Below are 22,499 nucleotides of genomic sequence, written 5' to 3' on the forward strand. Positions count from 1 at the left end.
GTGATTCTAAAGCCTCTCATCTCAGTTTATTAACTTACTTTTGTTCTCATCATTTTGTTTTTATCCACTGGACATAAGCATATACCACATCTCTCTCCCGGAGGTGGTTGCAGAAAGTGGCAAAAGCACAGGTGCAGGCATCTGGGGAGATTGAGGCCATCTAGGCTCTTCCTTAGTTGATCCTGGGATTTTTTTAAAAATATATATTTTTATTAAAGATTTTCTTGATTTACAAAGGTAGTGCAATGTCTCTCTCGTATTTTTCCATATAACATTTTTACAAATCAGTTTCTGTTGTTGAGACATTAGGAAGAAAAGGGGGAGAGAGTTGGGGCGGGGTGACGATTTTCTTTCTTACTTGATTTGAGTAGGGTTTGGTGTCAGCGTTGTTTGTGTAGGTTCTCTGTTGTTCGCTTGTGCTCCTTTGGCGGTGAGAGAGGTCAGGGTTGGCGTGGGGTGTGATTGTTCATTTGTGTTTAGCGGTGGTGATCTTTGGTTTCCTGTGTGAGTGGGGTAGGTGAGTGTTTTGGGTCAGGTTAGCCATATTGATTCCCATACTACTTGGTACCATTGGTCCATGTTTGCTCCTGTCAGGTCTTTCCAGTGTCTGGTTATGATGTTTCTGGCTGCTGAGAGTAGATGGGTTACAAGTTCTTTGTGTTGTAAGTGGGCATTATTGTCTTGGAAGATGTTTAGTAAGACCAATTCTGGGGTGGTTTCTAACACTTGCTTGGTTATTTTACATATTTCTCGTGTGGTTGTTGTCCAGAATGTTGGATTTTGGGGCACTCCCACCACATGATCCTGGTATTTTTTTTTTTTTTAAATGTTGCCATTAAAATTCCACACAGCAGACACCTACCTTGGCAACTGACTCCTTTTACTCCTAGAACTTTGGTGGGAAGGTTATGCTTAGGAGAAACAGATTGCTGGCAGAACTACATGTAGGCTTGCAGTTCCACATCAGTTTAGGGAAACTGCAGAATATGGTAGGGGGCTGCAGAATCCCGCTCTCTCTATCCATTTAAATAAAGGAAGTTTCTAGCCATTGTAGTGGTGAAGATGCACTTGAAACTGTGCTTGAGCAATGCTTGCTGATGCAGGAGAGATGTCTTAACAAGAGATCTAGTGGTTGTGGGCGGGGCTAATGCACCCACACAGAACAGATCCCCCTGTCCCTCAATGACTAGCAAAGCCAGAGCAAATTTAGGAAAAAAATGGTTTTAAAAATGCAGAATAAATGGAAGCTGTAGAATTGAGTTTTTCTTGGGGCAGGATTGAGCATTAGCTGCTCCTGTAAAGGTGAAGGTAAAGGACCCAGAGTCATCCACGACTGGACCTAATGGTCAGGGGTCCCTTTAAAGGACCCCGGGCCCTGACCAGTCGCGAACGACTCTGGGGTTGCAGCGCTCATTTCACTTTACTGGCCAAGGGAGCCAACATTTGTATGCAGACATTTTTTGTGGGTCATATGGCCAGCATGACTAAGCTGCTTCTGGCGAAACCAGAGCAGAGCACGAAAACGCCATTTACCTTCCTGCTGGAGCAGTACCTATTTATCTACTTGCACTTTGTCGTGCTTTCGAACTGCTAGGTTGGCAGGAGCTGAGGCTGAGCAACGGGAGCTCACCCCGTCGCGGGGATTCGAACCACCAACCTTCTGATCGGCAAGCCCTAGGCTCTGTGGTTTAGACCACAGCACCACCCATGTCCCTAGCTGCTCCTACTGTAACTTAAAATGAGACAAGCCCGGGTGCATGCAGTGCAGGGTAGTGTGGTGGCTAAGAGGCTGAGCCGTTGACCAGGGAGTCCCTGCTTCCATCTCATTTTAGCCATTCTTTCACTGGATGGCCTTAGGCAAGCCACTGTTCCGTCAGCCTTAGCTTCAGCCATGCAGACACACACAACGTAATCTGTAATAGAGGAATGACTGTAGTGACCTATTGCACAGGCCGTTTGTAAGGATTATTTGTGATAAGCTAGCTGAAGTGCTCGGAATAGCAGAAACGTGCTTAAACAATTGCTATTGTATTAAGAGCAAATGCAGCCCATTGCCAAAAAAGCAGGGGAACTGCCAATGGAGGAGCTGCCAATGGAGCTGCCAATGGAGGAGCTGCCAATGGAGACACCCTCCGGAATGCCACCCTGCAGCCGCGTCTCGTGCATGTATAGCTGCCCCACCCCAGATGTAGCTGCATCTGCTTGGTGCTCAGAAACAACTAGAAGGCAGCACTGGCTAAAAAGAAGCCATTAATTCTCCATGCATGCCCTTTGCAACTCCCAGGTGCCCACATTATCCTATAGCCGCTAACAAAAGAGATGAGGAGTGACAGGGCAGCTGAGAAGCACAAGGCAAGCCTGCTGCCGGAGTGCTAAGGAGGACTTGATTGATGGCTCCAGTTGTCCTGCCAAAACTACCTCCTCCACACATTCCAGATACAACTTCATTAAAGGAGGTTTTAGGCTGGTGCAGACATCTCTCAACCGCCTTCCCTTTAATCAGATTTGTGTGTTTGTGTGCGGGCATGCTTGCTAATTATCGTCATCCTTTAGACTGGCTAAGATCCTAGCAGGGTTCTTTGACAGGTGACAAAGCCAATGGCAGTGCAGGCATTTCTCAGCCTGGGTGAAAGACGTCACTGTATAGGCACCAAAGGAGGGTGAACTTTGAAAAGCCTCCCTTTTGTGGCCCTGCTGGTTGTCTGCAGTAACATAGCCTGCTGTTTCTTATGTGGCGTTCAGCAACTGGGGAGGCAAGACCCTTCCCCATGGACATACAGGAGAGCCAGTGTGGTGTAGTGGTTAAGAGTGGTAGACTCGTAATCTGGTGAACCGGGTTTGATTCCCTGCTCCTCCATATGCAGCTGCTGGGTGACCTTGGGCTAGAAGGGAAAGGAGAATGTTAGCCGCTTTGAGGCTCGTTCGGGTAGTGATAAAGTGGGATATCAAATCCAAACTCCTCCTCCTCCTCTTCTTCTTCCTCCTGGAAATGCTGCTCTGCACAGGCCTGGGAAATCCCCCTCCCTCCCTTAGTGGGTTGCATCTGGCTTCAGGATCGTTGGGTCAAAAAGAATGGGGGCCTGCAAACTTGAGAGTTCTGGTGGTTTCTGATCACCCCATTGCTCACACTGGTTGCTCCACGCAAAATGAGAATAGCAAGAGTGTTTGGCGCGTTCATCCTTTGTTGGACTTGGACCCCAGGCAAGTGCCTGCCCCCAACACATTCTAGAGCTGGCCTTGTCTGGTGAGGAAGGGAAAGGAGACAAAGGAAACTAGAAAAAATATTCACCTGCACTGGTTTAGGGAACAGAACTACCACCATAAATCTCAAAACAGCAGGTGGCCTTTAAAATGCTGGTGAATTTGAGACAAGTCAGCTAAAAACCAAGTCATGGATTGACATTGTGTGTGTGGGTGTTGCTTTTGCACAACAGATCCACTTTTAAAGAGAACAGTAAATGGTATTTTGTGGTAAGAAAAGTGAATGGAAAATGGAAAGTGTGAGATAATTACTGTTTGACGGTGATGTTGTATAACCGCCCCACAAATATGTGAAAACAACTTGCTTGCTCAGTAAATGCTTTTGTCTGGAAGTGAACCCAGATGTGAAGATGCCTTGCCAGATCTGCATGCACAAACGTGGGAACCCTGTTCCTTTTTGCCACTTAATTTTGATGAAGTCACCAATAAGAGGTGACTGCAGGAGGAGCACAGAACCATGCAAATTATATTGTAGCTCAAGGCTGGAAACTGAAGTATATTTCAAGATATGGAGCTTGGCTACTAGTTAAGTGATGGGTTGCCTTTTATCCTGGAGAAGTTGACCTTCAGAGCGGACATGAGAAATGGTGGTGATTCCTCAGGGGTAAAGTAATGGTCCAGTAGTAGTGGGGTATGTCTGTCTGTCTGTCTGTCTCTCTTTGAAGGGCAATCCTCTTCTTTCCTTCCAGAACAGGAATCAAGTCACCTGCTTTGACTTCATGCCAGCAGAAAAGAATGCATGTGTTTATCTGCTATGCCCTACATCCGAGGGCTTGTCACACTCCCAGCTTGCTAAAGCAGACATACTGTTCCCACAGGGAAATGGTTACATTTTGAACTGTATCAAATATATATATTTGAACTGTATCAAATATATATATTTAAAAGTCCAGATTGTTCCCGAAGTGTGGGACAAATGGGCGAATTAACTTGTAACACAGTTAAATTACCGAAACACGTTTAAGAAAGCGCAGCAATTTGTAGCTTCAGTGTCTCTGGCTCTATTCCTCCACAATTCAGAACCACCAACTTCACCCATGAAAAAATTATACCAGCTGATTTGATGGTGCCAATGCTAGTCTCACTCTCAGAATGGAGAGTCGGATACTGCAAGCTTCGGGTGTGGAGGCTTCAGCATGCAGGTGAACTGGAGAAGTGAGCTTCATGTTTTATTGGCTATCAAACACGATGAGAGTGGCACAAGCCCAATATCAAGAAACAAGTTTGAAATTTAGCAAGAGGTCATGGTGTTTTTTCAAGCCATTTGGACCAAAGATAATTTATTTGTTGAACTGCAATAACTCATCCCGAACAAAGTGCAGCAGTTGCAAAGGCCGTAGATTGAATCAGCTCTACTGTGCCAGTTTTGTTATTTAAAAAATGTGAAATTTTAATATCAAGCAGGACGCTTCAGGTGGGGTTGCAGGAGATGGCACAGCAGTAATGGGAGTGGCAGGTCAAGTCTCACCCTATTTGCTGCCTAACACACTTTCAGTGTGCAATTGGTCCTCTCATTCCAGCTCCACACTGAAAAGCTACCTAGAATGGCATTAGATGCCTACACAAGCTGTGTGGGATGCACAAGTTGTGTGTGTGTGTGTGTGTGTGTGTGTGTGTGTGTGTCTTGTGTAAGAACCAGCCTGAAGAGATTTTAAGACACCATCACTAGGAGGTAGCGCACCCTCCAAAATACCCTGGTTAAGCATGTGGTGCTTCAAAATGAGAATAATTTTGCCAGTCGCTCTTTGGGCCTCATTGTCCTAATGTGCATGCAAACTCTCAAATCTTGAAGGCACACTTTGAGCACTGAAGTTGCAGGACCTCAAACTGACTGCATGCACAAAATCAATTTTCCTACCAAGCTTTTGTTTGGGAGTGCTTGGGTCATGATGGCGGCGGCGGCGGCAGCGGCAGCAGAGAAAATAAAAACTAAAGCAGAGTCACATATTCCTCCTCTCTTTATTTGCTACAACAAATTACAGTGGCTGCTACAAGAGGCACAGGTGCCAGAAACACACTCGTGCAGTAAAGCCGTGCTTTCGGGAGCTTCGATTTGGCATGGAAGGCAGCAAGTGATTGAGCTCTTTGCAGGCACACTCAGAAACACCCCCCAAACCCCAAATCTGTCAACGTGCTCTTGGGGTGGGTGGGTGGGGAGCAGTGCAGATTCAACAAGGAGGTGCTTTTGCTGTGTCAGACACAATCGCTACGGTCATACGCGTAGAAACAAGCCATTTACGTAAAAAAACTCTTCATAAATAGACCACAATTAACGGTTTTTGGCTTCTTCAGAGGCGGAAGAGCGAGTGCACATGCGTGGAAAGGAACTGGGGGCCAGGACCTGAGAGTTCCATGTTGGTGGCTCCCAGTTGTCAAGGGAAGGAACAGTAGGGAAAAGGTGAGCAAAGAGGCAAGACTGCTCAGCAGTGGAGCTCCAGGCAGAGCAGCAAATACGGTGCTCCCCTCCCTCCATATTTCGGAGAGGCTAGAAGCACGCCCTGCCGCCTAGCTGCTCTGCCACAATGATCCTGCCCACCTGGCCCAGATTACAGGGTCTGTGAAGGCAGAACCATCTATCAAGATTTAGCTTCCTGTGGGCTTAGCCATGTGGATTTCAAAAAAATAATAATGCCAAAGCGGTTTGATTCTTTCTCATAGCAACAACGCAGACAACAAACCTCCACAAAGGCAAACAACAACAGCAACCCCAAGTGCAGCTGCTGAAGAGCTCCATGAGGGGGAAGTCCATGCTGCCCACAAGCCCCCCGCCAAGCCCAGCTCAAGCGAGAATAGCCTGGGGATATGGGAAAGGCAAAGAATAAATGGAGGCCCGGCCATTGGGGTCTGTTTTTTAAAAGAGCAATCAAGCCATTTCCCCAACACTATAGTAGGTCAGCACTGAAATTTACAAGCAGTGATTTATCGCTCTGAAAAAGGGCCCTTTAGTCTTCATGTGTGCAATGGTCCTAAAAGCTCAGCTCTAAAAAATTTCATGCTAGCAGAGGAAACCTTAAAATCATGCATACGGTGTATGTCGAGAGATGTACCCTCTGTGTCCTTTTGCTTCTTGAAGCAAATCTCCTCTCCCTCCCCAAGCCTTCATGCCAATCCTTCCTTGCAAATATATTTTCAAAGTCAGTCAGAAAGTGTAAATATTGCAAGTTAATTCTGCGTACAGGTAGATAGATAAATTCTGCATATCTGTAAATCTGATTTGGAGCACGGAATATGAATTTCCTGCTACAGAATACACACGGACCTGGAACTTGGTGTGGGAGGTTGGGGTGGAGGAGGTTCGAAACTCCACACACCGATTCCAGGACTGGAGTGCAAGAAGGCACCAAACAACATTCGTTTTTTTAAAACAGCAACGTGAGTGGCACAAATAACAATACTGCAAGAAAGCTGTCTGTCCATTCGTTTAGACTAGCAGCATAATGCTGGGTGGGACAAGAAGCCAAAAACAAACTGATTCAGTTTAAAGGAGCCAGAATCAGAAACAGCAGGTGATGTTTGGCGAGGTTAGCATGAACTGCTACCAGGAGTTTGTGGGTCTGCACATAGTCAGGGCACGGCACACTACGTCACTTGACAGGCATCAGCTAAATGCATAGAGGTCACAGCCATGGATTCCCCACATCGGGGAAAGAATGATTTAAAAAAGGCCAAAAAATTTGGCTTGGCCACTGCGCTCTCCAACCCTCAAATCCTGTCACTCAAAACGACTGAATGCCATTTGAAAAGTGTATTAGCAGGAGAACTGAATTCAAGTTGCTTTTCCCAGCCAAACAAACCAAGGACGAGGGTTGTTGCAGAATGTTCCCTTTCTAGATAAAAAGACCTGGTGTGGAACCCTTTGTTCCAAAGGAGGTTATTTGCCCAAGTGTTATTCTGGGGAAATATTTGGTCCCTCCATGTGGATCTCCTAGTACCTCTCTAGCTAACCCCCTTGCCCAGGCTCCGTTCACTCCTGGCCCTCTTAGCTTCTTCTCCAGTGGCCGCTGAAAAAGCGTCAGCCTACGGCATCTGGAGAGCCTGTAAGGAACTTCATCCTCAACAGAAGGATGAAAAAGGTCCACTTCTTTGGTCAATTAAAAAAAAAAAGGCAGCATGCGGTATGCAGTGTTGAGAGAAGCACACAGGGTGAATGCAGGATGCGAATCCCTCAAAAACCCACCCGGGAGTCACTTCTCGGTGAAAAAAGAAGATTCTAAGAACACGACAGACACTATGATTGCTTAAAAAACAGATACAACTGAAGAGTCCGTCCAGCAGGCAGGGGAGCTTGGAATCCTCCAGCGAAAGGTGACAGGTGGTAGCAGTGTCAATGCCAGCTCTTCAACTCCCTGGATGGTGAAGTTTCAAGACAGGAGGCACCGTGGAGATTAGGAGCTGGTTTTGTCATCTTTCAAATCGTACCTGCAAGATAAGGAGAGTCTTTGCTGTCCTTCTGGCACAAAACACCGCAAAGGAATGGCTCCCAGGCTGTTAAGGCACCCTGAAACCCCCCAAATCACTACAATAAGGGAAACCACATCTCATACCACTTTGGGGGAGGCGGGAGGATGTAAGTCCTGGTATTTGTAAGTCACTGAATGCACCCTAAAAAGAACCGTGGGAGCTCACATTCCTCCAAGCTCCTTTCCTTGTCCTTGGATTTACATGTCAATAGACTAGGCAGCATCTGTTGCCCTTGTAAGACACAGAGGATGCTCGAGAATGCCTAATTATGACTGCGGAAAATTCACTACGAAGTCTGAGGGAATTTGGTACAGCATCTCCCGTTCCACATCTTCCAGCTACCCTCCTTTTTCCAACATGCCCACCAGAGGAAATGCCCCCATACTGCTAGATGGTTGTGTGCAAGGTTGTCCCCTACACAGGCTTATAACAGCAATGCTTGAAGGAGAGGGTGAATCAGGAGGTCCCAGCTTGCCACCCTGGGTAGGTGCCTGGGTAGTCATCACTCTGTTCCAATCACAGAATTAATGCTCAATGTGATTTTGTGACAACTGTGGCTCTACTCTAGAGATCTCAACATCTGTGGGCTTATTTTTATGCTTGTTAGTTGATTTGGGTGTTCACAAATGGATTCAGTTTGCAAGAAAGGAAATTCTGACACCAGGAAGACCTTTCTGACGGTAAGAGCTGTTTGACAGTGGAGCAGTCTCCCTCGGGAGATTGTGGACTCCCTTCCGTGGAGGTTCTTAAGCAGAGGTTGGATGGCCATCTGTCATGGATGATTTAGGTGAGATTCCTGCACTGCAGGGAAGTTGGACTAAATGACTCTTCCAACTCCACAATTCTATGATTCTATGAATTGTTATGAATGATTGTATATGTACTTGCAGCCTAGGCTGCAAGTTCAGGAGAGAGTTTTATGAAAGAGCCACATTCAAGGTCGGATGGAGGGGAAAGGGATGGGTGAGTGAGGAAAAAGGGAAATAGTGGACAGTGCCTCCAGGACTAGGGTCCAATCCATATTAGCTCTGCACATTTTTGTTCAGTGCTCTGGCTTCTTTTGCCCAGGAGGCCACCACTACTGTCCCTTTGCCTCCATGAACTCCAGATTCCTTCAGGACCTCCTTTACCTATTGCATGATTCTTTCACTGGGTACTTCCACATAAAACAGCTGCATGTTGTTTATTATCAACAGGCGTGGCTTCACAGAACTAGTTTGGCACCTCCCCCCCCCCCAACCTTCCTCCCTTGCTCCATCTTTAATACTTAACCTTGTTGGGGTGGGCATTTTATCATCCCATTTTTCTCTGACTGAAGGGACATCAGAGGGTTGTGTTTTGTTTTGTTTTGTTTTGTTTTGTTTTGTTTTGAATGCTGCTCCTTTTAAAGTGCAACTGTGGTTACCTTTAAAAGCCCTTTCCCCTGAAAACTTCAGTGTGAGTAGGAATGTAACTGTGATAGCAGCTGCATTCACTCTGCAGCTGTTTTTGGGGTGCATCCTCTTGTCCCCTCCTATTCAAGTTCATTGAGAGCGTGACCCCCTCCATTCACCTTCTTCACAGTGGAGAAAAAGAGGCTGGATCTCAAGAAACAGCTGCTGAGGTTGGTGCAAATCCCACCTCCTCAGCAAGGGCCCTGTCGTTGCAAAGGTCCTTGGTGGCAGTGGGCTTCTCCTCCCACCAGCTGTTTTCCAGGATTCAGCTTCTTCTTTAAGGGAAAGAAATAAGAGGCCAGAACCCCAGAAATCTTACCCCTCCTTCAAAAGGGATCCTTGGGGTAAACAGGGTCTTTGCTGGGTAGGTTCTCCCCCACCCACACCAGATTCTTCTAGTTACAGGTAGGTAGCCGTGTTGGTCTGCCATAGTCAAAACAAAATAAAAAATTCCTTCCAGTAGCACCTTAGAGACCAACTAAGTTTGTTCTTGGTATGAGCTTTCATGTGCATGCACACTTCTTCAGATTCTTCTAGGAATCTAGCCTCTCCTTTCCTCCTATGCAAGTCAATGGAGGGATTGCTCATTACCTTGTACTAACACTCCAAGCAGGTGGGAAGACAAGGGAGGGACAATGCTGTATTCCATAGAATGTGCCCTATGAGCAGCAACTGCATTGCTGAAAAACGCAAGTGCCACAGTGACTTCAATGTGGATTCCACCAGGAATACTTCACTGTCCCTCGGATAGAGAAAGACCTTCACTGTTCCATGTAGTCAATAAGGGACAAAAGACTGAATTTTAGAATCTAGACTCACAGAATTGTAGAGTTGGACGGCACCACAAGGGTCTTATAGCTGAACCCCCTGCAACGCAGGAATCTTTTGCCCGATGTGGGGCTTGAACCCACAACCCTGAGATAAAGAGTCTCATGCTCGACCAACGGAGCTATGCCAGGTCTGTCCTCAGTGGCATGGCATATGGAACAATCTGTTTTCCTACCCTAGTCCCAAGAATGAGAAGATCCCTCCTTCAAATCACGTTTTGCATCCTCTATGAAAACGACGGCCCAGGTAGCAAGACCTCCTCTGCCTGCCCACTGATACTGGATACGCTAAGGGGCAACTGCCCCTCCTGCTGTACTCACCACTGGGGAGCACCATGTGACAGGTCCTTCTGCGAGAGGTCGATGTGCACCTGGGAGGGAGAAGCACAGAGGAAGCAGTCACATGCCGGCTCCTCTCCAATGATGAGCCTTAAACAACAGCTCCTCCCGAGTTCCATACCTTTCCTATCGGCTCCCCTCGGGACATGAAAGACACACTGTTTTTGATGTAGGCCTCCAGCTTCCTCCGCTGGGCATCGTCCAGCGTCAGATCCCATTCAAACCTGTTGAAAGGGCAAGCGAGTATCAAGGCCTATTTAACATACAGATTACCCCACAAATTTTAATTGCCCCTTTTGGCAAACAGAAGAGTTACTTAATGGTAAAGCTGTGACTCATAACCCTCCCACCGACGAAACACACTCGATAGGAATGCATGCATAGGGTTGGAGCAGGGAATCTAATCTGTGTTAGTGACTGCAAGTAGGGAAGCAGGGAGTAATAGTTAGCTTTAAGTAACCCAAAATAAAATTATCTGGTGTCATGGATAGAGCTTGGTAATGGTGACCCCACTTCAGCATTGTTATTTTTAAGTAATGTAAAGGTAAAGGGACCCCTGACCATTAGGTCCAGTCGTGTCCGACTCTGGGGTTGCGGCGCTCATCTTGCTCTATAGGCCAAGGGAGCCTTCGTTTGTCCGCAGACAGCTTCCGGGTCATGTGGCCAGCATGACAAAGCTGCTTCTAGTGAACCAGAGCAGCGCACGGAAACGCCGTTTACCTTCCCGCCGGAGCAGTCCCTATTTATCTACTTGCACTTTGACGTGCTTTCAAACTGCTAGGTGGGCAGGAGCTGGGACCAAGCAACGGGAGCTCACCCCGTTGTGGGGATTCGAACTGCCGACCTTCTGATCAGCAAGCCCTAGGCTCTGTGGTTTAACCCACAGCGCCACCCGCGTCCCATTATTATTATTTTATGTAGTGATGCTGAATAATACTAATTATTATTATTATTATTATTATTATTATTATTATTATTATTATTAGTATACTGCCCTTCATCTATATATCTCAGGGCAATTCACAGCATAAAAATAAAAACACAGAACAAAACAAGCTCCTCCCCCCCCCCATTTAAAAGGACATAAAATGTTAATCAGCCAAAGGCCTGGTTGAAATGAACATTTTCACCTAGTGCCTAAAGGTATAATATACATGTAATAAAAACACCAGCCAAACTTCCCTGGGGAAGAGCACCCCCCCTGCAGAAAAGGCCCGTTCTTGTGTCGCCACCCTCTGGTCCTCTCCAAACAACCTGATTGTTCACTTCAAGCTAGAGGCAGCTCCAGTTCCCTGGAGCTGGTGACCCACCCACCCTCACACAATGGCACCCCCCCCTTACTTCTCATTGAACTCAGGATTGTGGGTCTTCTTCCGCACGGTTGTCTTTCTCTTGGTGACACGGGATTTGTCAGGCAGTAGGATCAGGGAGACATAGGGGTCGGGTGTGTCCTTGGTACCTGACTTAAGGTTTCTGAAATGAAGGCAGAGAGAGGTGGTGGTGATTAGGATGGGTGGGGACATTCAGTGCCCCCAAATCAAATGCAAGGAATCAAATCAAAGTTTATTGCGTTAGACAATTGGCCATAGCACATAGAAAAGAATTCAGGCAGAAACCTGCCGCAGTTATACAAGATATGTTAGATACATTTGCTAAACAACGGATATAAAATCATGGTAGATAAAACAAGATATGGTAAAAGCAGTAATAAATCATGTGGCTATGGGTATTTCAGAATGTTTACAAAAGTCCAGGGCTTAAAAAAAAAAAAGTTAACCTATCGAGGTGGCCCTGAGTTTCAGGGCCTGCAAAATATAGATGGCCACACTGCGGGTAACCATGGGGTTGGCGTCCACCAATAAGTATTTCATGCAGTCATCTTCCATGACGATGGACGGGGGAATTAATAGGAAGAGCCTCAGTCTTATTGAGTCATATAAAGAGCAGTGAAAGAAAAAGTGAATAAAGTCCTCTATCTTTCCCCTGTTGTACGGACAAAGGCAAAGATCAGGAGGAGTGTTGGAAAATATACCCTGTAGGAATGCTGTAGGAATGGAGTGGAAGCGGGCAAGTGTGAAGGCTCTTCTTTGCATAGGATTCGCCAGGTCACTCAGATAGTGGGCCAGAGATCTTACTGCCTTCACGCGAGGGAACCACGTAGATAGGCTGGCCGAGTTAGATAGAGCCAAATCCAACACTTCGTCCCTGCCTAAAAGCCATTTGTGGATTTTGTCTTTATCCCATGAGGTCAAAGCGGCAAAGTTTGGGAGGGAATAGCAAGGAAATGCAAGGAGGGCTTTCAAGAACCTAATGACACATATTGGGACAGATTCAACGAAGTATTTGGGCAAGTGGGAGCTGGTTCAGCAGGACTTTCCCCTCCTCTCAGTCAGTTGGGGGTCAGGGTCCATAGAAACCCCAGAACAGTGTGGGGAGAGGAGAAGGGAGATTGTTCCATCTGGCAGGCAGGCAGAAATGTTTGTTCTGATGCAACAATCAAATTAGCATGGAAATGAAATCCTCTCTAGAGGTTGTACCCAATCCTGGTCCTTTCTCAGAGTAGACACACTCTGAAGTTAGTCATGACAATTCATTGCAATGGGTCTGTTCTGAGTAGGGCTAGGATTAGATACAACTCTATGCTAACTATATGAATAGCAATCACACTGGGCTGTCTTTTATTAATTATTATTCCAACCATGTACCAGCAATAATCAATAATCAGGTCACCTGGGAGTGCCCTTACAGTACTTATTTTTTAACTGCCACTTGGTATAGAAGCCAAGAGTCAAAAAGCATACATAAAGTAAAAACCCTCTTTGGGTGGTAGCACAAAATCCAGCAAGACAGCCAAGAATGTACCCATTTTCTACGTGCAGTTAAGAAAACCTCATGCCAAAGCCATCTCTTTGCCCCACTCCCCCCAAATCAAGCCACCCTCCAGCCCTCACCTGCAGGCGTGTATGATGACAATGAGCTTGCGTGCATCCATGTTGTACCAGACAGTGAGGCTCATCTGGCCCAGGGGCGAGTTTGACAGCTCCAGGTTACTGCAGAAAGACACACACAAAGCTGATTATTAGGGGAATCGTGGCTGTACATGGGGCTGGGATGAGAGGAAAGGGCAAGACGTTTTGACACTTTTTTTGGCAGCACGTGCAGCTGGAGGAAGGAAATGTGATGGCAAAAGCCTCGTCCATGTTGTCCCCACAGATGCTAAGGGAGCAGAATGCATGTGCGATGAGTATGTTTAGGTACAGCGGTGAGGGAGGGCTGAAGAAGCAGCTCTCATTGCTGCAGGGGGTTGGGGGGGCGGGTTTAAGCAGACTTGCTGGTGTTCCCAAAGCCCAAATGAGCACCGTGCTGCAAGACATGGAGCAGATTAGTGCTCCCATCTTTTAAAGTATTAAATATATTACGTACATAAACAGCAAGCGTTGTTGTTCCCTTTCTGGCAAAAAGCTCCAAGGCCACTCAGCCGATCTGCATCAACAAGATGTTATTCAAAAGCCCACAGTGTACTGGCTTCGATTTCACACCCTCAGAATTCAGACTCTAAAGCAGGAGTGGGGAACCTTCTTCGGGGCAAGGGCCGTGGTACCCTGGTGGAAAGCTGTGGGGGGGATCCATTCCAGTAGCAAGCAGGGCCTGACCCACACACAGCCACACACAATCGCACACCACAAGTTACTTCCAATGGAAACAGAGGCCTATATCTAACTTAGTAATTCCATGCAGGTTTCACCTGGTATTTACTTTTTTTTTTTAACCAAGGACTTTAACACATATAAACACCCTTGATCTGTCTTAACTGTGAAAAAGGCAAAAGGAACTCAGTATTCCCGGTGGAATGATTCAAATAACACCAATAAACAGATGGAAAACAAGTCCTGCATTAGAGCTATCCAAAGCATCAAACTTCAATAAACATCTGCACCCCCAAAACTGTATACTGCTTTGGACCTATAGAGCCTTGCCCAGTTTGGTAGTCACAAGTGCCACCTTCCCCCATATAAACTTACTCAGGCTCAGAGATTAACATCTGAGGCTCTCCTCTGCAGTCCATCTCCAAAAGATGTTGGAGGGTGAGAACAAGCCTTTCCTGTGGTGGCCCCCGCCTTGAGGAATGTTCTCCCCAGGGAAGCTTTCCTGGCGCTGACTTTGCCTTCCTTCTGATGCCAGGAAAAGACCTTCCAGGCATTTGGACAGCTGTAATGACCCGGCTTTTGGCTGTTGTGGGTGGGGCACTTATTTTGTTGTAGGGTGGCTTTGTGGACGAGTACTTTTTACTCATCCACAGAGCCTAGGGCTTGCTGATCAGAAGGTCGCCGGTTCGAATCCCTGCAACGGGGGTGAGCTCACTTTGCTCGGTCCCTGCTCCTGCCCACCTAGCAAATCGAAAGCACGTCAAAGTGCAAGTAGATAAATAGGTACCGCTCTGGCGGGAAGGTAAGCGGTGTTACTGTGCGCTGCTCTGGTTCGCCAGAAGCAGCTTTGTCATGCCGGCCACATGACCCGGAAGCTGTACGCCGGCTCCCTCAGCCAGTAACGCGAGATGAGCGCCGCAACCCCAGAGTCGGACACGACTGGACCTAATGGTCAGGGGTCCCGTTACCTTTACGTATAGATTTAGTTTTAATCTATTTTTATTACATATTTGTATCTTATTGTCTCCGCAAACCACTTCTGGTGATGTGAAACAATGCACACAATGAACTGAGACAAGTTCTGGAACACAAGTCTACCTCTCTGCCAGGGCCAACACAAAAGTTGATGCCACATGATGTGGGCAGCCCACCCTGAGACTGCCTCCTCTTGCTCCCTGTCTCCTTCCTCCCCCTGCTACCTCCATCTCTTCTTCACTATCATTGTTTGGTTGCTGCATTAGCAGCGGTCTAATACCCTCCCTCTGAAGAAGGGGCCCTTATTTAGAGAGAGGCATTCTGGCTGAGGATGCACCCATGAATGCCTGGGCGGCTTCAAATTTTGCCACAGTGACAGCCAAGTACTTTAAACTGTATTTGCTGCTGTCGTGGCAAAGCATGGGGTGGAGAGCACCTGCGCCGATGCCACGTTGCAGGCAGCTGATCAGGTGGGTGCCTGTGGCAGGAATGAAGGAGTGGGTAAAGTACCAGCAGCCAGCAGCATTGGCCAACCCTGTGGCAGCAAAGTCCTCTTCCCTTCCCAATGCACTGCCTGAGCCACGTGGCTCAGCATGGCTCATGGTGTGTGTGGCCAGGGCTGTTCTCCGCTTTGATCTTCTTGCTGAGGAAAGAGCTGCAATTGTGAAGTTTGCATGACAGGGCTGAATTAAATCCGACAGCCTGCGAGCCAGGGCTCCCCATCCTTGTCGAAAAGTTGCCTCCCTCTAAAGAGGCCTCTGTGATCCCCACCAACACCCCTCCTGCCAGTGGGACAGCACAGCAGATCAGCCAAACATGTCGAGAAAAGTGGGCCCAAGCAAAGAAGTCAGAGAGCGAGAGTCAGGCGATCAGATGTGGAGGAAGGAGGAGTCAAGACTGCCAGGAAAGCGATCCAGTGACCCTCGGCCTCTCTTACTGATGCATCAGAAAATGCGGTATCCTTGCAGCAGAGGCACTAAGATAAAGGGCAGTGTTTTTACCCTCCGCAAGGAGCTAAGGCAGGAATAGAGAATGTGTGGCCCTCCTGATGTTGTTAGCCTGGATAGCCAATGATAGGAGTTGTAGTCCAATAACCCCTGGAGGACAATCCCTGGACTGAGGAGCTCAATTTTATTGTGCAAGAACAAGATCAAACTGTTTGCTGGGTTCCACACCCCACAGGGTCACCCTTCTTTACCTGTTGGCCTGTGGCAGGCGCTGGCGCAGCTCTTGAGTGGAACCAGAGTCTCCATCCTCCCGGATGTACAGCTCCGTCTCAGATCCCTTCTGGGACCCCTCCTCATTCTCTTCTCCTGCCACAGCATGAAGGGCCTCCACGCCTGAGTGCTGAGAGATCAGAACCTGTGGGACGAGGCAAACAAACATGGAAGATGATTTCCTAGGATTCATCCTGTGGTCAAGAACTGGGACCTCAACACCTGCTTCACCAGAACTTCGCTGGAGAGACCTAATAGGTGAAGATAAAGCAACACAGCGGCTCTTCACGTCCCCCCTACACATTACGAAAATAAGAACAATGGGACAAAAGGTAGTATTATGTACCAGACGGACCAGACCAGACCCGACTTCTGTGTGTTGCAATTTTTTACATATTGTTACGTATGAAAAACGATTAAAAAAAGGAAATAATCCGTAGGGAAACAGGTCAGAGCCTGTTATACTGATTCAGAGCAGCTGTTCCCCACATTGCCACTTACCCCCAGCTGCACTCGCATCAGGACCTGGATGGCAGGACCAGAGTTGCTGAGTTGGAACCAGCGGTCAAGGACAAGCCCCTCTGCTGACAGCAGCTGCTCAAGTGGGAGTGACAGGGTGCCCAGGGTATGCCCATCATCTTTCACCTGTGGGAACGACAGACAGGTGAGGACCGATCAAAATTTCACAGGTGAAGTAGGCAGGAAGGAAAAGGATCACACATGGTGTGTACTGGAATAATAATAATAATAATAATAATAATAATAATAATAATAATGCCTTTATTGCCAATGTACAACCTGTGTAGAATGAAATTAAACGAGCCTCCCCCCCCAAACACTCAATCTCATTGCACTCTGTGTGCTTATCGCACAACACACCACCTCGCAAGTCAGTTGCGCTCTGTTATTTTCTGTTCAACAGCCCAACAGCCCATGGATAGAAGCTATTTTTTAGCCCGTTGGTATGGCGGATTATACTTCTATATCTCCTGCCCGAGGGTAGAAGATTAAAGAGGTGATGGCCGGGGTGTGAGTCACCCCTGATAATTTTTCTTGCTCTCCTAAGGCAACGATCCCTTGCGATGTCGTCTAGTGGACTCAAGGGACAGCCCATGATATCATGTGCTGTGTTCACCACCCTCTGTAGAGACTTTCTGTCTGTGGCCGTCAAGCCAGCGTACCATACTGTGATACAATATGAAAGGACACTTTCTATTGTGGACTGGTAAAAGGAGTTCATCAATTGTTGTTTAACATTATTCTTTCGCAAGACCCTGAGGAAATGGAGTCTCTGTTGGGCCTTTCTGACCACCTGAGATACGTTGATTTTCCAAGTGAGGTCCTCACTAAGGTAAACTCCCAGGAATTTAAAGGAGGAGACTCTCTCCACACAGCCCCCCCCCCCCATATACAATGGGGCAGGTTCCTCTCTCTTCCTCCGAAAGTCCTCCAGAACCCCTTTTGTACCCTAAAATCTTTGAAACTATCAAGGGGCAGCCTGGTAAAGGGTCCTCTGGTAGGAACTGTGTTGAGAGAATGTGCGAAATCTCCAAGGCTTCTTCTCCCTTCCCTTCCCTTCCCTGCCAGGATGTAGCTCATAGAAGAGGGAAGGTTTGAAAGGAAGCAAGTTGCAAGCCATTGCTCCCTGTCCTGGCTTGCCATGAGCTGACATATACCCCCTGTGCTCTTGGGTTCCCTGGCAACAAACCTGCATGGGATCTCCTGCTAAAACACAAAATAAAAAACTTTCATTCCTTGCATGGTATTTGAAGTCCTGAAATCAGGACTTCAAAACACTTTGAACATGATGGAATGAAAGCCACACCCGTCACTCCAAGCCTGCAAGCATGCTCTGGATAAGGATCTGGCCCATAGAGTGAAGAAGAAGAAGAAGAAGAAGAAGAAGAGGAGGAGGAGGAGGAGGAGGAGGAGGAGGAGTTTGGATTTGATATCCCACTTTATCACTACCCGAAGGAGTCTCAAAGCGGCTAACATTCTCCTTTCCCTTCCTCCCCCACAACAAACACTCTGTGAGGTAAGTGGGACTGAGAGACTTGAGAGGAGTGTGACTAGCCCAAGGTCACACAGCAGCTGCATGTGGAGGAGCAGAGACGCGAACCCAGTTCACCAGATTATGAGTGTACCGCTCTTAACCACTACACCACACAGGTTCCCTGCTCTGATATACTGCATGTTAATAGTAGTGGAGGCTGGCCCATTAGAATGTGTGGGGCACTGCCCCACCAAGCTCAGTCCCCACCCCAGCCAGCCCCCAACTTCCTGCCTTCTTACTTATGACAAATTGGGGGCGGCTCTGTCTGTCATCTGCTCTGGCTCCACCTACTGTTGGCCTCCCTTGCCTTCTGCCCTACAAGTCCCAAAGGGCACCAGCCACCACTGGTTAAGAGTTCTGGGCAAGTCTGGGCAAAGGGTTCAGAGTATAGTGACTTGTTTGCGTAACTCCATCCAGTGAGTTTTGGCTGAAGCACAGAAATCCAGTATGAAGTGGTCAGCTCCCAGAGCGGTTTTGACTTTCTCACCTGATGTTGTGTGAATTAGGCCATAAGCATATCTCTTGTGGCTTCTGCTGCTTGCAGATTGCCCCACTGTAGCAGGGGAGGCCAGAAGTTCTCCCCAACAAGGAGGACAGGCATTCTGGGCCCAGCTGACTTAGAGGAGATGGTGGTGCCCAGGAGAAAGGACAGATTGACTTCAGGGTGTGTGTGTCAGGGAGGGAGGGAGAAAGAAAAAGAGAGGGAGAGGGAGGGAGAGCGAGAAAGGGCTACCTGCAACTCCAAAGATTCTGCATGGGGCCTCTTGATAAGAAAGGAAAAAGCTTCATCCCATACTGGCTCTGCCGTCTGAGAGGAGACCTGAGGGCAGAGACACAAGGCCATGATAAAATCTCTCAGCATTTAGAAAATACAAAAGGGAAGAAAATATCACAATTTGAGGTTAGCCAGCTGTTTATAAGACAGTATCAAACAAATCCCACTAAGAATGGAGGGAAAGGAAAGCTAGTTCAAACCATATTTAGATGACTGCCTTGAGATTAAAGGTAAAGGTAAAGGGACCCCTGACCGTTAGGTCCAGTGGGTTTGCGGTGCTCATCTCGCTTTACTGGCCGAGGGAGCTGGTGTTTGTCCGCAGACAGCTTCCGGGTCATGTGGCTAGCATGACAAAGCCACTTCTGGTGAACCAGAGCAGCACATGGAAATGCCGTTTACCTTCCCGCCGGAGCGGTACCTATTTATCTACTTGCACTTTGACGTGCTTTCGAATTGCTAGGTTGGCAGGAGCTGGGACCGAACAACGGGAGCTGACCCCGTGGCAGGGATTTGAACCGCCGACCTTCTGATCGGCAAGCCCTAGGCTCTGTGGTTTAGACCACAGCACCACCAGCGTCCGTGAATATTGTACATGTGCACAGAAACACATTTGCACACACACACTTACCCCAGCTATGCCACCACCCTCTAATATCCTGGCTCCACCACCTCAACCTCTTTGCCAGTTTCCTTGGACTGCTCATGTGCCGCCTACCCACATCCTGCCCTGAAGAAATTCTTTACTATCCACTCCAGCACAACCCTTTCCCTATTAAAACAACCACCACCATGTCTTCCCCCCCCATGCCTTTACCTTGGTCTTATAGGAGACACCGCGGACAGAGAGACTGGCGTAAGGACTTGGGGGTTTTGAACCCTTCCGCAGCTGGGAAAGAGAAAACAGTCGAGAGTTTCTAGGGTGCACGATTATAAGTAGACATTGTGTGTATTTTGAGCATGTCTAAGCACGTAGCACAGGCCAACAATTTGCTCAAGTGGGAAGCCCTATATTCTGTTTTCGAACATGCCTTATGTATTCTCGTCATGACTGCAAAGCACCTCTATACACTACTGTATATACAGCCTCCAAGAGAGACAAGAAAATGCTCCAACAAGCTGTAAGAATTGCAGAAAGGGTAACTGGTGTTAGCTTGCCTTCAATAGAGACAATTTATGCTACCCGAGTTAGAAAGAGAGCAGAGAGAATTGTAGCAGATCCTTTACATCCCGGTCATCATCTGCTTGATTTACTTCCATCTGGACGTCGCTACAGGACTTCATATACAAAATCAGCCAGGCACAAGAATAGTTTTTTTCCCCTTGTGCCATTAAATTGTTAAATCCGTAGTTGCATAGCTGAAGGGGAGGTAAATTATGGGTGGGGTTTCTTTGCTTCTTTGTATTGTGAGAGGAACAGTGTCTGTATGTTTACATTACAATGCAGCCGACACAAATTCCAAGTATGTTGGAAAATGAACTTGGCCAATAATAAATTATTCCTATTGGTTTCATACAGGTGGAGGAAACAAGTGGCTTTCCCAAGGGCATGCAAGCGAGGGGCAAAACTGATGTTATGGTGACACAGCAGTGCATAATTTTTTAATCCTTGTGCCTTCCCTGTTCATTTGTACAGTGGAGATGGAAGGAGTCTGTTTTTCGTAGCTCCCCTTCCCCAGCCTCATCTTGCTGCGCCCTGTCTGGCTGTAATCAATTTCCTGCCCTTCTGGCTGATTTCCTGTATTGGAGCTAGGATGGGGGTCGGGGGACAGCTTAGGTAAGACAGGGAAAGGACAGCCTTTTGCTCCTTCTTCCAGAACCAGGAGTGGTTTGCTGGGTGGAACAGAGCTGTGGCAATAGCCTCCCAGCAGCAGCATCACTGTTGCTGACCAGGAGGGGTAGGAGTGAGGTAGCAGAGAGGTCTGGGCTGTGCAGGTGCTCGGGCCAATCCCATCCAGCACTCCCACTGGTAGGGCCACACAACCCCAACCTTGCTGGGAGGCCATTGCTGTGGCTCTGCCCCACTGAGCGAGCCATTCCTGGCTTGCTTTTAATTTAATATGAAGTGCAGACTGCAGCAAAAGGGAGAAGGAGGTCTAACTGCACAATTGTAGAAATGTTGCTTTAAGTCTGCATTGCTGCATTTTAATGTGCATTATTATACGCTGTTTTCCCAGCTTCTGGCTGTGAAGTGGTTTATAAATTTGCAAAATAAACTGAAAACCCTGCCCTTCCCAGCCATGATCCCAGTGAAAATCACCCCGCCCCTACCAGTATAGCAATGAGACTTAGGCTAAGAAAACACTCCCAGGTGGCACTCGGTGTGTGTGTGTGTGTGTGTGTGTGTGTGTGTGTGTGTGTAGGGGGTGATTTTAAACTATCTCAATGCACACTGGTGTCCCCTGCTTAGTATTAAAAGGGGATCAGAACCAGAGATGAAGCTGTACATTATACATTTAACAGGACGTATAATTAGGCCTGGAGTCTGCAGCTGAGCTGGGACTTAGTTATGGATCCTTAGTTAAGGTCCAATACAATATTCCACATTAGTCCTCTGCTAGACCTGAAGGAGAGAGAGCTCTTTAGGATGTCCAAGGAGCGATTGGCCACTACCTAGCTCTCTTGATCTCTGAAAGGAGCTCAGAGCCCCAGCAGGGAGAGGGGATCTGTACTGCCACTCACCGGCAGGTCAGTTGCCCTGTCAAGGAAGACTGACAGCAGGGCGGATGACAGCTCCTCGCTCTTTGGTGTCTGGATCAAGCTATTCACCATCAATACCTGTGAAAAGTGACACACGTTAAGGACTATGCTTAGACACAGCATCCTTCAAAACTATGACTGTCGCATGATAGCTTGGTAATCTGCGCTCATCATGTGAGCAACTCATCACAAGATGGCCTTCTCACATCAAAGAGAGGCACTTGTCATTGGACTCCAGCTGCCATTAGCCTCTGTCAGCATGGCCAAGGATGAAGGGAGCTGTACCCCCTCAAAATATGGAGGGCACCAGGTCAGGGAAAACAGCTGGCTGCCCCATGTTCCCTCTCCCAGCTCGAATATCCTTAGGGCTGGACGTAAGAGTTTCCAAATGCCTGAGCTAACAGAAATAGTAGTTTCATTTATGCCTCTATGAGGGTATCAGGAGAAAACATGGTTTTGCTTAAGCACAACCACCTCCCTCAAGAAACCCAAAAATCTGTTGTTTTTTTTTAGGGAGGTGGTTGTGCTTAACATAGGGACTGAACAAGTTGCAGGGCTCTTCGCTGGTAAGACGGACAGGGCTCCCTGGAGTGACCATGTGGTCATGCAACGTTACATGGTCACTCCAGGAAGCCCTGTGAGGCAGGAATCTTGTGCTCAAATAACCCCGAACTGCTATGAGCAAGCGAGAGGCCTCCGTAAAGCCAAAAACAAGCTCTTAAAACATTAGAAAAGCCCATGTTCCTTCGCAGTGGCGTGGTGCTCTAAACTGGCAAGATCCCACCCCAGCAAGGCTTTCCGAAGTGACCATGAG

At 47.6% G+C, this 22,499-nt stretch overlaps 1 protein-coding gene across 2 annotated transcripts in view; it reads right to left on the minus strand.

The window, feature by feature from the left end:
* Positions 1-5,201: 5,201 nt before the first annotated feature.
* The window catches only part of ESYT1 (extended synaptotagmin 1), a 71,029-nt gene continuing 53,731 nt past the window's right edge, over positions 5,202-22,499 (minus strand). Inside the window, exons 22-32 of one of the 2 annotated variants that reach the window (XM_033137939.1) lie at positions 21,668-21,763; positions 19,803-19,874; positions 18,947-19,033; positions 16,662-16,805; positions 16,142-16,305; positions 13,745-13,804; positions 13,273-13,371; positions 11,663-11,794; positions 10,443-10,545; positions 10,304-10,353; positions 5,202-7,680 (exon numbers count right to left, since the gene is read on the minus strand). In XM_033137939.1, the coding sequence (XP_032993830.1) occupies positions 7,647-7,680; positions 10,304-10,353; positions 10,443-10,545; positions 11,663-11,794; positions 13,273-13,371; positions 13,745-13,804; positions 16,142-16,305; positions 16,662-16,805; positions 18,947-19,033; positions 19,803-19,874; positions 21,668-21,763 (1,041 nt within the window). In that variant the 3' untranslated portion in view covers positions 5,202-7,646. The remainder of the gene's footprint in view (positions 7,681-10,303; positions 10,354-10,442; positions 10,546-11,662; positions 11,795-13,272; positions 13,372-13,744; positions 13,805-16,141; positions 16,306-16,661; positions 16,806-18,946; positions 19,034-19,802; positions 19,875-21,667; positions 21,764-22,499) is intronic. The other variant, XM_033137947.1, reaches the window with a different exon arrangement.

Source organism: Lacerta agilis, chromosome 2, assembly GCF_009819535.1.
Source record: "Lacerta agilis isolate rLacAgi1 chromosome 2, rLacAgi1.pri, whole genome shotgun sequence".
NCBI classification, from domain to species: Eukaryota; Metazoa; Chordata; class Lepidosauria; order Squamata; family Lacertidae; genus Lacerta; species Lacerta agilis.